This window comes from Rhamphochromis sp. 'chilingali', assembly GCF_963969265.1.
Source record: "Rhamphochromis sp. 'chilingali' genome assembly, chromosome: 18".
Taxonomy (NCBI): domain Eukaryota; kingdom Metazoa; phylum Chordata; class Actinopteri; order Cichliformes; family Cichlidae; genus Rhamphochromis; species Rhamphochromis sp. 'chilingali'.
Genome location: NC_137945.1, coordinates 11,233 through 29,017, shown reverse-complemented (window position 1 = coordinate 29,017; position 17,785 = coordinate 11,233). Strand labels below are relative to the sequence as shown.

Sequence of the window (17,785 nt, the reverse complement as noted above, 5' to 3'; positions counted from 1 at the left end):
CGCATGGCAGGATGCTGTAAACGGACCAAACTTCAGTCAGGAGAACAACTGAGATAATCCATCCACAATACGAGGTTAGTCATTAATATACTGCAACAACATGGGAATAGAGCTGCTGCCAGAGAATTCAACATTAATGAATCAATGGTACAGAAGTGGAGGAAGCAAGAAGAATGAGTTCAATAAAGTTTGATTTATCTGACTGCTTTGTTTCGCTTGATGTGCCTTATAATCCTGTGCACCTTATGGTCCGAAAAATACATATTTGACTTTTTTATTTGGCACACTGCAGTTTAATGTTGCAAAGCACCTCTTTTTAACTTCAGTGGATATTATACATGGTTATCGTCAGTTATATCGTTATCGCAAATTTTCAAATATATATCGTGATATATATTTTTGGCCATATCGCCCTGCCCTAGTGTTGTGCTCATACAGCGTTCTTCACACAGCGACGACTCAACGGGAAGTAGTTTTATTCTAGCTGTGTGATGTTCAGTTGTGAGTTTAACAGCTGCTGATAAAAACTGTAAATATGTCAGCAGGTTACCGATGAAATAGAAAATGCAGTTATGACGAACACATGATATTACGTCGATGTTTTCATGAAAGATTAGGACTGTGGACAGCTATCTAAAGGATGCTCCGGCGTCTCCTCTGCTTAAGGACGCACTGAAGCTCCTTTCCTTAGTATGTGGGACAGCTCTGATTATGGCCGCCACACAGATACTTTCGGGTCACGTCTCTCAGTGAAGAACTTTCACTAGCAAAATGGACTCAGTGGGTTCAGTGAGCTGACAGGAAGTGACATCATTAACAGTTAGTGGTGGTTGATGTGACAGAAAGTTCAAAGATGAATCATCATTACGCTGATGGTGCGATCTCAAACATCGACTGTTTTTAAGAATCCAAACACTCTGAAGGGAAATCTTTAAAACCGCACCGTGAGTCGGAGGAGGCCTGTGAACATGTGACACATGGATCACATGACCTGACAATAAAAGCCTGCTCACACGTTTGCAGTGAAAGGCTTTTAATTTGAAATAATACAGGAAGTTTATGTATAAGGGTTGGAGCAGGTCAGGTCTGCTGATTGGAAGGTCGGCGGTCCGATCTCTGGCCGCTGCAGTCTGTGTACCCTTGTTTCTCCATTAGAGTGTGAATGAGTGTGATTGGGAGACAGAGGCGCGTTGTATATAGCGCTCAAAGAGAAGTGCTACATAAGAACCAGTCCATTTACCACAAACAGCATGATGCAGTAACAGGTGACCAGGTTGCTATGGTAACAGACACCATCCAGCTGTGTACTGCAACTCCATTTACGCTGTTGTAATGTCAGAGCTGATGTCATCTGTGTTCAGTATCATGTGACGTATCACGTGATCAGCTGTGACCTCATGCAAACAGCTACAGATGTTCTTCCTGGCTAGTGTCGTTAGCTAACCATCAACACCTGGTTGTTGCTGGAGCCGGGGCATCGCCTCGGTCATAGCTGAAGGGAGAAATGGTGTCCTGGACCTCTGACATAGAACGCTGATCATTCATGCCTGAGGCCTTAGGATGGGGAAGGTATAGATCAGAGACACGAGGAGAACCTCACATGATTGTAATGTAAAAACGGGTGTTGATGATGTCACACATTTTGATTGGTCAGGTGGTTTCAGTCCTGGGGGATAATACTAGCTGTGAGTATCATTACCCCCAGACCAGGGTGCTTTGAACCTGATCACGTGATCTGTACCTGTTCTCAGATGGCGGAAATGGTGAAGTACGTGGACGACGAACATAAGAGCATCTTCTTGAAGCTGCTGAACGAGCAGCGGCTGGAGGGCGAGCACTGCGACATTGCCGTGGTCGTCGAAGACGTCAAGTTCCGTGCTCACCGCTGCGTCCTCGCCGCCTGCTCCAACTACTTTAAAAAGCTCTTCAAAAAACACGAGGTACCTCAAAAATACATCTGTGTACTTAATGAGTACTTCGAACACAAAGTATTGTGCAGATTTTTTCAGTTTTATTAGTATAGTGCCAACAACAGTTGCCTCAGGCAATTTAGATAGTAAGGTAAAGAGTACAATAATACAACAAATACAGTTTACCTGGTGAAGACCGACTGTGCAAGGTGACACCAAGGTCCCCGCCAGCAACATCTTATTAACATTTAAATCTACAACACATTTAATTTCATCATTTCATTTTAGAGGATCATCATTTAGCCTGGAGAAATAGTTTGCTGCTTTATAAGAAAGCCCTCCGCGAAGCCAGAACATCTTACTATTCGTCACTGATTGAAGAAAATAAGAACAACCCCAGGTTTCTCTTCAGCTCTGTAGCCAGGCTGACAAACAGTCAGAGCTCTGTTGAGCCAACCATCCCTTTAACGTTAACTAGTAATGACTTCATGAACTTCTTCACAAATAAAATTTATACATTAGAGAAAAAAAGACCAATAATCATCCCACAGATGTAATATTATCTACAGCTGCTCTTAGTACTAATGCTTAGTATTGATGTTAAGTTAGACTCTTTTTCTCCAGTTGATCTTTCTGAGTTAACTTCAATAATTACTTCCTCCAAACCATCAACGTGTCTTTTAGACCCCATTCCTACAAAACTGCTCAAAGAAGTCCTGCCATTAATTAATGCTTCGATCTTAAATATGATCAACCTATCTCTAATGATCGGCTATGTACCACAGGCCTTCAAGCTGGCTGTAGTTAAACCTTTACTCAAAAAGCATCTCTAGACCCGGCAGTCGTAGCTAATTATAGGCCAATCTCCAACCTTCCTTTCATATCAAACATCCTTGAAAGAGTAGTTGTCAAACAGCTAACAGATCATCTGCAGAGGCTTATTTGAAGAGTTTCAGTCAGGTTTCAGAGCTCATCACAGCACAGAAACAGCTTTAGTGAAGGTTACAAATGATCTTCTTATGGCCTCTGACAGTGGACTCATCTCTGTGCTTGTCCTGCTAGACCTCAGTGCAGCGTTCGATACTGTCGACCATAATATCCTATTAGAGCGATTAGAACATGCTGTAGGTGTTACAGGTACTGCGCTGCAGTGGTTTGTATCATATCTATCTAATAGACTCCAGTTTGTTCATGTAAATGGAGAGTCCTCTTCACAGCTTAACAGCTGTGTGCTGTGTCCCAGTTCAGGGTATAATGGTTACGCACACACAAACACACAGTAACACAGTATATATATATATATCCATCCATCCATCCATCTTCATCCGCTTTATCTGAGGCCGGGTCGCGGGGGCAGCAGCCTAAGCAAAGAGGCCCAGACCTCCCTCTCCCCAGCCACCTCCTCCAGCTTATCCGGGGGAATACCAAGGCGTTCCCAGGCCAGCCGAGAGATATAATCTCTCCAGCGTGTCCTGGGTCTGCCCCGGGGCCTCCTCCCGGTGGGACATGCCTGGAACACCTCACCCAGGAGGTGCCCAGGGGGCATCCTTGTCAGATGCCCGAACCACCTCAGCTGGCTCCTTTCGATGTGGAGCAGCAGCTGCTCTACTCTGAGCCCCTCCCAGATGGCCGAACTTCTCACCCTATCTCTAAGGGAGAGGCCAGCCACCCTTCGGAGGAAGCTCATTTCTGCCGCTTGTATCCGCGATCTCGTTCTTTCGGTAACTACCCACAGCTCATTGCCATAGGTGAGGGTAGGGACGTAGATCGACCGGTAAATTAATAATAATAATAATACATTTTATTTAAATAGCGCCTTTGAGAGCTTCGCTTTTACACTCAGCTCCCTCTTCACCACGACGGACCGGTGCAGCGTCTGCATGACTGCAGCCCCAATCCGTCTGTCGATCTCCGGCTCCCTTCTCCCATCACTCGCGAACAAGACCCCGAGATACTTGAACTCCTCCACTTGGGGCAGGAACTCATCCCCGACCCGGAGTGGGCACTCCACCCTTGTCCGGCTGGGAACCATGGCCTCAGATTTGGAGGTGCTGATCCTCATTCCCGCTGCTTCACACTCGGCTGCGAACCGTTCCAGTGCGAGCTGGAGGCCCTCACCCGATGAAGCCAACAGAACCACATCATCCGCAAAAATCAGAGATGAGATTCTGAGGCCACCAAAGCGAAAGCCCTCCGCCACTTGGCTGCGCCTAGAAATCCTGTCCATAAAAATTATGAACAGAACCGGAGACAAAGGGCAGCCCTGGCAGAGCCCATCACCCACCGGGAACGAGTCCGACTTATTGCCGGCAATGTGAACCAAGCTCTTGCAACGGTTGTATAGGGATCGAATGGCCCGTAGCAATGGGCCAGACACCCCATACTCCCGCAACACCTCCCTCAGGACACCCCGAGGGACACGGTCAAATGCCTTCTCCAAGTCCACAAAACACATGTAGACTGGTTGGGCAAACTCCCATGCACCCTCAAGTATCCTCGAGCGGATAAAGAGCTGGTCCAGTGTTCCGCGACCAGGACGAAAACTGCATTGTTCCTCCTGTATCCGAGGTTCGACTAGCGGACGAACTCTCCTTTCCAGCACCCTGGCATAGACTTTCCCAGGGAGGCTGAGGAGTGTGATCCCCTGTAGTTGGAACACACCCTCCGGTCTCCCTTCTTAAAGATATATATATATATATCTCCTCCTATATATGGATATGTGTATATATATGGTAAATGGCCTGTATTTATATAGCGCTTTACTAGTCCCTAAGGACCCCAAAGCGCTTTACATATCCAGTCATCCACCCATTCACACACTGGTGATGGCAGCTACATTGTAGCCACAGCCACCCTGGGGCGCACTGACAGAGGCGAGGCTGCCGGACACTGGCGCCACCTCTGACCACGAGTAGGCAACAGGTGAAGTGTCTTGCCCAAGGACACAACGACCGAGACTGTCCAAGCCAGGGCTCGAACCGGCAACCTTCCGATTACAAGGCGAACTCCCAACTCTTGAGCCACGATCGCCCCCACATACAGGGAGTGCAGAATTATTAGGCAAATGAGTATTTTGTCCACATCATCCTCTTCATGCATGTTGTCTTACTCCAAGCTGTATAGGCTCGAAAGCCTACTACCAATTAAGCATATTAGGTGATGTGCATCTCTGTAATGAGAAGGGGTGTGGTCTAATGACATCAACACCCTATATCAGGTGTGCATAATTATTAGGCAACGTCCTTTCCTTTGGCAAAATGGGTCAAAAGAAGGACTTGACAGGCTCAGAAAAGTCAAAAATAGTGAGATATCTTGCAGAGGGATGCAGCAGTCTCAAAATTGCAAAGCTTCTGAAGCGTGATCATCGAACAATCAAGCGTTTCATTCAAAATAGTCAACAGGGTCGCAAGAAGCGTGTGGAAAAACCAAGGCGCAAAATAACTGCCCATGAACTGAGAAAAGTCAAGCGTGCAGCTGCCAAGATGCCACTTGCCACCAGTTTGGCCATATTTCAGAGCTGCAACATCACTGGAGTGCCCAAGAGCACAAGGTGTGCAATACTCAGAGACATGGCCAAGGTAAGAAAGGCTGAAAGACGACCACCACTGAACAAGACACACAAGCTGAAACGTCAAGACTGGGCCAAGAAATATCTCAAGACTGGTTTTTCTAAGGTTTTATGGACTGATGAAATGAGAGTGAGTCTTGATGGGCCCGTGGCTGGATTGGTAAAGGGCAGAGAGCTCCAGCCCGACTCAGACGCCAGCAAGGTGGAGGTGGAGTACTGGTTTGGGCTGGTATCATCAAAGATGAGCTTGTGGGTCCTTTTCGGGTTGAGGATGGAGTCAAGCTCAACTCCCAGTCCTACTGCCAGTTTCTGGAAGACACCTTCTTCAAGCAGTGGTACAGGAAGAAGTCTGCATCCTTCAAGAAAAACATGATTTTCATGCAGGACAACGCTCCATCACACGCGTCCAAGTACTCCACAGCGTGGCTGGCAAGAAAGGGTATAAAAGAAGAAAAACTAATGACATGGCCACCTTGTTCACCTGATCTGAACCCCATTGAGAACCTGTGGTCCATCATCAAATGTGAGATTTACAAGGAGGGAAAACAGTACACCTCTCTGAACAGTGTCTGGGAGGCTGTGGTTGCTGCTGCACGCAATGTTGATGGTGAACAGATCAAAACACTGACAGAATCCATGGATGGCAGGCTTTTGAGTGTCCTTGCAAAGAAAGGTGGCTATATTGGTCGCTGATTTGTTTTTGTTTTGTTTTGAATGTCAGAAATGTATATTTGTGAATGTGGAGATGTTACATTGGTGTCACTGGTAAAAATAAATAATTGAAATGGGTATATATTTGTTTTTTGTTAAGTTGCCTTATAATTATGCACAGTAATAGTCACCTGCACACACAGATATCCCCCTAAAATAGCTAAAACTAAAAACAAACTAAAAACTACTTCCAAAAACATTCAGCTTTGATATTAATGAGTTTTTTGGGTTCATTGAGAACATGGTTGTTGTTCAATAATAAAATTATTGCTCAAAAATACAACTTGCCTAATAATTCTGCACTCCCTGTATACACATACATCATACATGTATGTGTATATGTATGGTGACTGCAGTTCACTTCATGGCCTCCAGGGGTTCCCGAGTGTGTTCTGGTGAGATGTCTCACCTGTACGTGTGTGTCTTCTCAGGTGGACAACTCATCAGTGATTGAGATTGACTTCATCCGCTCTGACATCTTTGAGGAAGTCCTGAACTACATGTACACGGCAAAGATCTCTGTGAAGAAGAAGGACGTCAACCTGATGATGTCATCAGGCCAGATCCTCGGCATCCGCTTCCTTGACAAACTCTGCTCTCAGGTAACACACACGGGCGACACACAGACAGGTAATCCACATACAAGTGAAGCGTGTACACAGGTAATGCACATGCAGGTAGCATAAAATGCATGTAACACACAAGCTGGTGACACACACAGGTAACAGGTGTTGGTGGGTGTGTCCTCAGAAGCGAGATGTGTCGTCGGAGGACAAGGAGAAGTTTCCCTATGACATCGTAAAGATGGCGCTGCCGCCTGAGGCTCAGCTGGCCGCCGACTCGGAGGTACGGATTAACCCATTGTTTACCAGTTAACTGTCAGAGCCTGTACTTTGTAATCTGATTACTGTTGTGTGTAGGTGCTTGACGATGACACGTCCGCCACAGATGACCTTGTGGAGCCCTCGGCCAATCCGGAGCTGGAGAAGTCTCCCAGTACAGCGCTGCATGTGCAAGAGGCGATCCTAAAGGAACTGACCAATGAGGATGTGCACAAGGTACGCATACTTACACCTGAGTATTCCTGTATCCACGACGACTGTCACTGACACATCGTCCATCCAGGTAACCTGCTACAACCAGGATGTGGTGACGGAGATGGAGGCGGAGCCTAAAGAGCTTGGAGCGGAGCATCACGCCACACAGACGCTGACCTTCGCGGACAGCATAGGGGAAGTGAAGGACGAGCAGCCGCCAGGCTGGTCAACGGCGACTGCCGACATGAAGTTCGAATACCTGCTGTACGGACACCGCGAGCAGCTCGCCTGCCAGGTGTGTGGGAAGACTTTCTTGGATGAGAGCAGACTCAGGTAAGTACACACCTCAATGATGAAAATGGATCTTGAAGCCACAGGCGAAGGACACATCTGTCTGTCTCTGCTCAGGAAGCACGAGAAGCTTCACTCGGCCGAGCGTCCGTTCGCCTGTGACATTTGCACCAAAGCTTTCACTACCCACGCTCACCTGAAAGGTAACCACACCCACGTACGTTTACTTGCTTCTTACTTCTATGCTCCCTGAGGTCACCCTAACCCTCACCTGTCTGTTCAGAACACCTGAAGATCCATGCAGGTTTCAAACCCTACAGGTGTGACGTGTGTGGGAAATCGTTCATTCGCGCTCCGGACCTGAAGAAACACGAACGAGTTCACAGCAACGAGCGGCCCTTCGCCTGCCAGATGTGCGAAAAGGTGAACTCACCTGTCCTCTCACCTGTGCGCCCATCTTTCCTGTCACCATTGTAACCAGTCTGGCTCTCACCTGTGTGCCTGCAGGCTTTTAAACACAAGTCTCACCTGAAGGATCACGAGAGGAGACACAGAGGAGAGAAACCGTTCGTCTGTCCGTCCTGCACCAAGGCCTTCGCCAAGGTACTGCACTCAGTGTACTGAGTACTACATATGGTATATATAGACAGTACTACACACAGTATATAGACTAGAGATGGCACGATACCACTTTTAATGTCCGACACCGATATCATAAATTTGGATATCGGCCGATACCGATATGAATCCAATATAGTGTTTTTTAATCAATAAAACTCTTTTTTTAATATCTTGCTGCTTTTTGTATAAGTTCATACTCAAGTTTAAATAAACAACAACACTAAAGCTATTCTGTTATACCTGTATGTAAAAAATACACTGCACCCAAAATATTTCATAGTTCAGCAACACTGATCAATCTAATAAACTTAAACCTGCTCCATCCTCCTATTCTGGTATTTTAAAGAGTAAGCAACCAAACTAATAGGGCTCTAAAACATATATCGGTTGTTAAGCGTAACGCTGGAATGCTTTACAAACACTCAGAGATGAACTTACACACTTGTTTTACTTCTCTCTGGGATCACTTCCTCGGAGATGAAATGCTGGTTTGGTAGCGAGGCTACAAATACACACAGCCGCTCTATCAGGTGACCACACTGCTGCGACGTTATGAGCCGAGTTACGCCGTGTCGCAAGTTTTGTGAGGTGCTTTTTTGATATTTAATGGATCGAATTACATTTTTTATTTCTCTCCGATATCCGATCCAGTAATTCACGTCAGTATTGGACCGATACCGATACGTAATATCAGATCGGTCCATCTCTAGTACATATTATACCATATATACAGTACTGCAATCAGTATATACACAGTACTGTGTGGTCTTCCTAGTTAAAAATAACACAGCATCCTCTTTTGCATTGTGAGCTTCCTCGCCAAACATTATTATGCAACACCACAGACCAGTCTTCTTTTAGGTGCCCCACTGTTGCCATTCATCAGCTTTCTTAAATGCAGTGCCCCCTGCTGGTCAGCCTTATCATTACATCAACATCTGCATGTCAACACAAGTACTATAACAGAGTATATACAGTACTGCACTAAGTATGTGTAATATTATGCTGTAGTATTACACAGTGTCCGTAGTGCCGGTACGTTTGTGTTGTGGTGCGTTCACTGTCCTTCTGTCATTTCAGGCGTCAGATCTGAAGCGTCATGAGAACAACATGCACAGTGAGAGGAAGCAGCTGAATCCTTTGCAGAGTGACACTGAGACACTGCAGGCTGCTGCCATGGCTGCTGAGGAGCAACATCTGGACTCCATCAGCTGCTCCTAACATCTGGACAGCCCTTTAACCTTTTGTTTTCTCACAAACTTTGAACTGACTTTGGCTGTGTTTGCTAGGAGCCTTTTTTCCTGCATCGAGTTGATGCACGTGAACCCAAGTGTAAGATAAACCGAGCGGTCATGTGATTCACATGTTGTCATGTGACCTCCCTCTGGCTACATGTGTGATTTGTAACCTGGCGTGTTTGTCTTTTCAGTTTGAAGCATAAATTTATAAACTGTGTAAATTATAAACACTTCTGCTCAGTTTCATGAGCAATGACAGAGAGAACAGTTTCAATAAAGATTCAACCTTATCGACATGTTCTCCTAAGGTTATTAGCCCAAAAAGGTTGTTCATCATTGGTCACATGACCAATTTAAGACAACACAACAACAAGATGCAGCGACCCAGAGTCTCCATTTCCACTTAGGTCGAAAGTGCAGACTTCAAACTATATACCAGTTTTTAAATTGTGTCGATGGGCCACAAAACCAGAGTTATGATTAAAAAATACACGCAATGGTTTTTCTGAACAAAAGAGCGGTGTTTACAGCGGGAAGAAACGGCGTTTTCTAAGGACAACGCTAGCAAACACTCTCCGTTTGCAATTGAAAAAAGAAAAAGAAAAAACACCCCTAATTTTTGTTAAAGTTTTCCATGTCAACCAATCAACTTGTTCTGTAAATAGATTTAAATGGTTATATAAAACACGCCTGAAGCCTTGGCTGCATTTTTTGGTGAATAGTACCATATAACTTTGTAGTTTGCAAATCTTGTACATACTTTTTTAGAAATATACAATTTATAATTGCATTTCAAGTTATGAAAATGATTCATTAAACATGTTTGAGGTTTTTACAGTAAAACATAACTTTTTTCTACTCGGATTTTACATTTTTTGTCTGAATTTAGATTAATTGTGCAAATACAGTATGTCAAAATGAAAAAATAACTCCAATTTCAGATATTTGAGGTTGTGCTGAAAATAATGATACCAAACAAGGCAAGATAAACCGTTTTTAAAGTTGAAATATAGAAGTAAAATCAAAAGTAGTCAAAAACGGCCGGTTAAACTCACAGCTGGACTGCTACTTCCTGTTGAACGGTTGCTGCATGAGCTCCACATTAAGGCTCAGTGAATAGTAATGCCTTTTGCGGTATTGCAGTCTTTAGAATTAGTTTTTCCCTTCAGTACAAATCTGCTGGGATAACTGATGATGGAGAAATGCTTTCAGCTGCTGCAGACATCAGTAAATCTGACCTTTGTAAAGAAGGAGGCTGATCTTGTTTCTATGACCACCATAAAACAATGGGGTCAGAACACCTAGCGAAATCAGATGTGTGCTTTGTAGTCCATCAACTGGTTTCAACATGGCAGACATCCAGCGTGGCACTGGATGCCACAAAGGTAAGGGCTTTTCTCTTTTCCTAAGACCTTCTCCTACCCACTTTTCCTTGATCTCGATGATGCAGGATCAGGAGACCGGAGGAACTTTTGCAGCTTTGTCTCTTTGTCGAGGGCATGTCTGTCTTCCGTTAACATTGGCTGTATCCTGGTATGCTCAGTGTTTTGCTCATGCACATTCTGGACAAACCTCTGGTCTGACGGTAAACTGATGAGAGAGCGCTGCTGCTGGTCTGCTTTCATTGTTCTGAGATCAGCTAGCAAGAAAACAAATGTCAGTGAAAAATGAGTTTTGTCATGTGGCCGACGTGATGTAAAGATGGGGCACGAATAAGTTTTTAATAACGAGTTTCATACATTAACACGTAAATGTGTGATGTTGACCATCTCTGATCAAAGATGAACCGATGCTGGCGCAGCAGCACTTTCAGCATCTGTGAGAACGTCTGAATGTAACCGGCTGCCATGACAACACTCTAACTTCATGTGAATATTGACCATTAACCATGTCAAGACTGATCACACGTTTTAATTTTTGAATTAATATTTTAATATGCGTTTGTACGTAGATGTAGGCCTGTGGTTCTGTTTTTCGGGGTCCCAACAGGACTCCAAACATATGCTTTATACAGCATCATATTTGATGTATCACATCATGTACTGAAACTAGCTCAACCGCCCCTCCCTGAGCCTGACTCTGCCGGAGGGTTTTGCTCATAGGGCATATGATTGTTGCCACTATTGTTGTGATTTGGCGCTGTATAAATAAAACTGAAGCGAATTGAACTTAATTTTACAACAGAGACTCTAGAGGGACTGATCTACCATCAACAGGTGGGACTGATAGGGTTTGACCTTCAAGGCTACTCAGGTCTGCTTATTGTCTCAGTGTTAGTGAAGAAAACAGCTGGACCATTTGGAGGTAGGATGCTCACCCACACTGGTTCCATCTGAACTCTGGGCAGATGTCATGGGACCGGAGGTTAGGACTTTCAATCAGAGAGGCAGGACAGACTTCCTGTACAGGGGTCGTGGGCCGTGCAGATCGACGAGGGTATGCAGGGAACTTGAATAAATGTTCAGTTTCTATGCTGTACGTCAGAACAAGATCCAGACTGTGATGAAAGTGGTGGCTTTTACATTTTCAGAGAAAAGTCAGCTTTGAGACTAATCATTTAAGTATCTAGATCAGGGGTATACACAGTGGGCCAAAATTCAAAACTGGAACAAAGTCGCGGGCTAACGTTAATATTTATTGAAATATATTTATTCCTCCAGATATAAGAATGAATCTTTTCTTATGGACTCAAACACGTTTTGCTGAAAAACTGAATATGGAACAAGCAAAGCTTAATACTAAACAATATATACATTAGCTGTATAATATAATATTTGGTATGGCTTCGCGGGCCAAATGTAATTAGGCTGCGGGCCAAATTTGGCCCGCGGGCCAGAGTTTGACACCTATGATCTAGATAATGAAATTGAGTAAGGTGATTGATGGATAACAACGAGTGTAGAGTAATGAGGTGGAATGGAAGATTACTACTGCTGCTCCTCCACAGGAGCAACAATGTGGCCTTGTGAGCTTCTCATTGTCTTTTATTTTGGTGCTTTGGAAGGAAACACAGTCTTTTCTCTCCCAAGAAGACCAGTGTTTCCACAGAAGGTTTCTGAATTATCCAAATTTCCGAATTAAGGACCACATCATTTTTTGGACACCACTCAGACAGACAGCGAATTATGGAGAGCATGTAGGTAAACATGTCACTCCTGGTGCGACTGGGACCAGAGAAAACAAATTAGTAACCCATTAATTCATTATTACCTTTCTAACGTCTGATTGAGAGAACTGATTTTATCTTTAATATATCTTTAAAAATGTGATTTATCCATGAATTTATGATCAGCATTTCATAAAAAACAAAAATCTTTCACTTCCATCTTTTTTAATTCAGGACATTAAACACATAAACTGTCATGTGTCCGCTTTAGTGACCAGGATATAAAGAGTCCTTTAAATAAGCTGTCCAAAACTTTCAGGTAAATGGCCTGCATTTGTATAGCGCTTTTATAGTCCCTAAGGACCCCAAAGCGCTTCACACTACATTCAGTCATCCACCCATTCACACACACATTCACACACTGGTGATGGCAGCTACATTGTAGCCACGGCTGCCCTGGGGCGCACTGACAGAGGCGAGGCTGCCGGATACAGGCGCCACCGGGCCCTCTGACCACCACCAGTAGGCAAACATGGGGTTAGTATCTTGCCCAAGGATATTTGGCATGCAGCCAGGAGGCAGCCTGGGATCGAACCACCGACCTTCTGATTAGTGGCTGACCTGCTCTGCCACTTGAGCAGGTCAGCCAAATGTTAATAAACAGAAGTTTACAAACAGCACAATAAACACTGCTTTAAGCTGATCTGTAAACTCTGTCCTTTTCCAAAAGTCCGGGCTGGTAACCTGAACCCAGAGACAAGAGGACATGAAAAGATTCAGCTTATGGAGATCCAAATAAAACATCTGCAGATGCAGAGAGTGAACTGGAACATGTTTCTGAAGATGCAGAAAATAAAAGTGAAGAAAATTAATGAAAAACAGTCAAACTACAAAAGAAAGATCAATGAAAACCTGGAGGAAAGTAAACTTGTTCTGGTAAAATGATCATTAATAATATTCAGATGTTTTCTGAGTTTATCTGTGGAGCAAATAAAATATTTAACCTGAAGGAATTGAAATTGTGTCCTGATACGAGCTGAGCAGCAGAACACACTGTGTAACTCTAAAGTAGTAGGAAAGAGAAGCAGCAGAGTTTGATTACTGACAGAGACGTTAGTGATGGACTGCAGATGTTATTTCAAATCAAATCTCTTTGTTTGTATTGGGAGTGAAGGAAAGCTTTAATGAGACAAAACAAACTAGTTGTTATGTTTTATACAGTCTGTAATCTGACTACTGTAAAGAGTAACAAACTACAACAGGTAAAGTAATCTGTAACGTGAAATTCAATAAAAGAAAGGATAAAAAAACAGTATTGTGACAAAGTGAATCGAGCTGCTCCAGCTTCTTAGTGAGACAAAACTTAATTGATGCTGAGCAGGTTCAAGCCTGCAGGTCTGTTTCTGCACATCAAACCAAACATCTACCTTTTATCCTTCATCACTCCTCTTCTTTTTCTTCGCAGGAAATCTAATCTGCAGCTCCATCAGGCAGACCTCCCCTCTGCTCCTCCTCTTCCTCCTCTGCTTTCTCCTGAAAATTTCAGCCTCAGTCTCGATGAGCGTCTTTCACCGAGCACGTCGAGTGACTGAACGGGAGCTGAACAACAACCAATTGCACAGCTTCACATGCCACTTGGTGGTCAGGTGTTGTTACCGTGATGACGGTGAGCCGTGCGTTTAGGATGACGGGAAATTCTTCAGCTCTGACTCGTCAAAATCATGTAGTGAAGGAGATGAAAAGGGCAATCTACAGTAAACCTCCTCGAAACAGGATTGGAGCTGCGGTAAGTCTCTGTATCGAATTACTCACTAACTAGTCAAAGGCCACTAACTTATCATTAAACACTAACAGATCAATATCAGCCAATAACCATCCAGTAATCATAAAATAGTGACACTTGTTTTTTTTCTGACAGCAAAGTTTCTTCGTCATGTCGGTGTTTGCAGCGGCCATGCTAGCTCCTGCGGCGTGGATCCTCCGTCACCTACCAGAGTACCGCCAAAGGGTGCAGCGCAGTCCCAGGACCTGACCCTCATCTTCATCATTATTACCAGACCCTCATCTTCATCAAGCTGACTGTTCTGAAGCTGCTCTCATCTTCCTTGCCACTTTAAACCTATGATGAAGTTTTAAATATCAATAATAAACTTTGATCAGTCTCTGAAATCAATCGCATTTTTATACTGAAGTTTGCAGGTTTTGTTTATTACAGTGTGAGCAGTTTCTCCTCATGGAAGCACTGGTAATTATAATGAATGTGGCAGTTGGCTTCTTTCAGAAGAACGTATCTGATGTGCCCTGTCTTTTCTTCGAGGGCTGCTCCTTGTTGGATTGGACTGTTTGTCCCATTTGAGTGGCTTAATAAAAGAACAGCAACAGGAAGTGTGTTTGTGCAGGAATGTTTCTGTTTATTTTGCCAGATTTACAGAGTCAATTATTTTCAATGATAGAGAACATCAGTTCCCATGGAAATGACCGGATTAAAATTGAGACAGGAAGTGTTTCTTGTTTTCACACACGTTCAGATTCTGTGACTGAGCAGAGAAAAAAGGGATTAAACCAAAGAATAGTGAATCAGCCTTGACTGGTCAATGCTCTATCAGTTGTTACATAAGTTAAAATATTGGAGTCAGATCAAAATAAAACTGCTCCCCTGATGTTTATTTTACATCAGTGTTCCCACTATTATCTCTCTCACTTCTCTGAAGACGAAGAAGAAGAGGAGGCTCTGAGGCCACAAAGTTAAGCTCTATCACAAATGTTGTTTTTGTCTGTATAGAGCAAGGGTGGGAACTGCAGGCCTGGAGGGCCGGTGTCCTGCTGGGGCCTGTGCCCTTGATCCAACACAGCTGATTTAAATGGATAAATGAAAGTTCTCCAGAGGCCTGGTAATGAACTAATCATCTGATTCAGGTGTGAAACCTGCAGGACACCATCTGTGAGAATACAGTTACAAATCACGCTTGTAGTTTCTCCCACATACTGCAGAACAACTGCTTGCTCTAGAACCCTGAATGTTGAAGTGGAGAAACCCAACCCTAGGCAGCCAATAGGTCAGTTTATTCACCCTGTTGGATAACTTATAACTTCCACAACCAGATGCCATTTTTTATGGACCCAGATGTTTTACTGCAATTCCAAAGACCATTTCTGTTTTACTCTGCACAACCTTTCTCATATTTACAGTCAGGCTGTTTTCATCAGCACAGCCTTTCCCTTTGTCTTTACAGCAGTCAGTGGATACTGGAAATGTAGCTGAGATATAATATACTGAGTGTGAACATTCTCAAAACTGTATTGTATATAGTTTTTTTTAATAAATAAAAAAATATATATACAATACATAAATAAATCCAGTTTCCAGCCAGTCTGTGTCTGTCGTCACAACGCAGTCAACCGTTTGAAATCTGCTACAGAAACACAGACCAGTGACATGTTTTGTAAGTGATCTCATATGATGCCAATCAAATCCTTTATTCAGAGCACATGTGAAAAATAGAAAACTAAAGAGACAAGGGGCCTGTCTCAATATGCGTACTTGCGTTCTCATGTACTGGCAATACGTCATCAGTCAGAGACCAAGTACTGTTCCAATTCGAAGTACGCATCAAGGCGAGAACGTGAAAAATTCCTGGATGTGTTCTCGCTCCGCCCGTTTTATCGAGCATGCATCGGCGGTGACTTGTGTGGACTTGGTACAGCTAAATATCCCAGAATGCATTTCGCAAGACCTTTATGAAAATGGCCGAGGAGAAAACGCATAATTGTATGTTCAATACTACTATTATTGTAATATGCAGTGCATTTTCAATGCATTTTTATACAATAATATAGTTATTTAAACTTCGAATGCTTAGTAAATGTAACACTGCAGACCCTAATTAAAAATTTCCTATGCCCCTTTTTTGGAGGCGCCTTGCCCGCCAAATACACTGCAAAATCTCCAGTGTTAAATTGACACTAGAAAGTGTCTATATGTGTCCACTCTTTTGAGTGTTAAATTAACACTTTTGACAATACCCCTGGCTATTAAAATTAGGGAAGATTCAAGTATTGTGGGTGTGAACGGAGCAGGGAGAGGACATAAATTATTTCTGTATGCAGACGATATTTTAGAGATGTGTCAGGACCAGTGTTGGGACTAACGCGTTATTAAGTAACGCGTTACAGTAACTACGTTATTATTGTGGTAACGAGCACAGTAACTAGTTATTATGCCAAAATCAGGAACGCGTTAGTCGTTACTGGGATTTAGATAGGGTCGTTACTCGTTACTTCGTGTGGTGCCTATCGCGGAGCTTCCCCAGATTCAGTAACATTAGCAAATGGTAGATCTCAGACCTACCATTTATCAGCTCAAACATCCAACGACATGAATGCTTTAAAAGCATCAGCATCAACTCTTCTCTGACAGCATGGTGGGAGTTTCTAAAATTGACGGCGTCTTCATTAATCCCATGCAAACGTACACCTATCTGGAACAACCCTGACATATTACAAAACAATAATATGATAAACTTTTCAGATTGGAGTGGTAAAGGAATCAAATATTTAGAACATATACTAGAAGGAACAGAATTTATTTCATTTGACGGACTAGTTACACAATATGGGATCAACAAGAAAAGATTTTTAGAATATCAACAAATTAAATCCATAGTAAAAAAGCAATTGAAACCGGGTCAAGTTGAACTACAAACACCACCAAGTGTGGTTCAATTTCTTACTCTTAAACCCCCCAAATTACTATCCAAAATATACAGAATGCTTTCTAAAACAGATGAATCAATATCACTTCCTATTGCAAAATGGGAAGCGGATTTATCAGTTAACTTAGACCTAAACTTCTGGTCTCAGATTTGCTTAAAAACCTTTCATCTAATTAGAAATCCCAGTCTTCAATTAATTCAATACAAAATATTACATAGAGTGCACTATACAAGTCATCGGATGTTCAAGATGGGGTTTACGTCTACCAACAACTGCTCACACTGCCAAACCAATTCACCGGACAATTATATCCACGCTCTTTGGTTCTGTCCACCAGTTCAGAAGTTTTGGCGCGAGATATGTGAAGACTTATCGAAGTGTCTGAAATGTAACATTCCAACTTCCCCCTTAGTGTGTTTGTTGGGCAGCTTAGATAATGTCATTTCAGAAAAGAATATCGCCCATATGGTTTTCACTGCCCTATGCATAGCCAAGAAAACAGTCCTCATGAACTGGAAAAATAAAAATAATCTTAATTCTAACCAATATAGAAATTATCTATTAGATTACATTAGTCTTGATACAGCCTC

At 43.2% G+C, this 17,785-nt stretch overlaps 1 protein-coding gene across 1 annotated transcript; it reads left to right on the top strand.

The window, feature by feature from the left end:
- The first annotated feature begins 1,612 nt into the window (after positions 1 to 1,612).
- LOC308385683 (zinc finger and BTB domain-containing protein 14-like) lies at positions 1,613 to 9,666 on the top strand. The gene is given in 10 exon segments (XM_080864790.1): positions 1,613 to 1,698; positions 1,700 to 1,940; positions 6,621 to 6,791; positions 6,940 to 7,035; positions 7,110 to 7,247; positions 7,315 to 7,559; positions 7,635 to 7,720; positions 7,801 to 7,940; positions 8,025 to 8,120; positions 9,219 to 9,666. Coding segments are annotated over 10 exon segments (1,425 nt in total). The 5' UTR covers positions 1,613 to 1,627; the 3' UTR covers positions 9,360 to 9,666.
- The last annotated feature ends 8,119 nt before the right edge of the window (positions 9,667 to 17,785 follow it).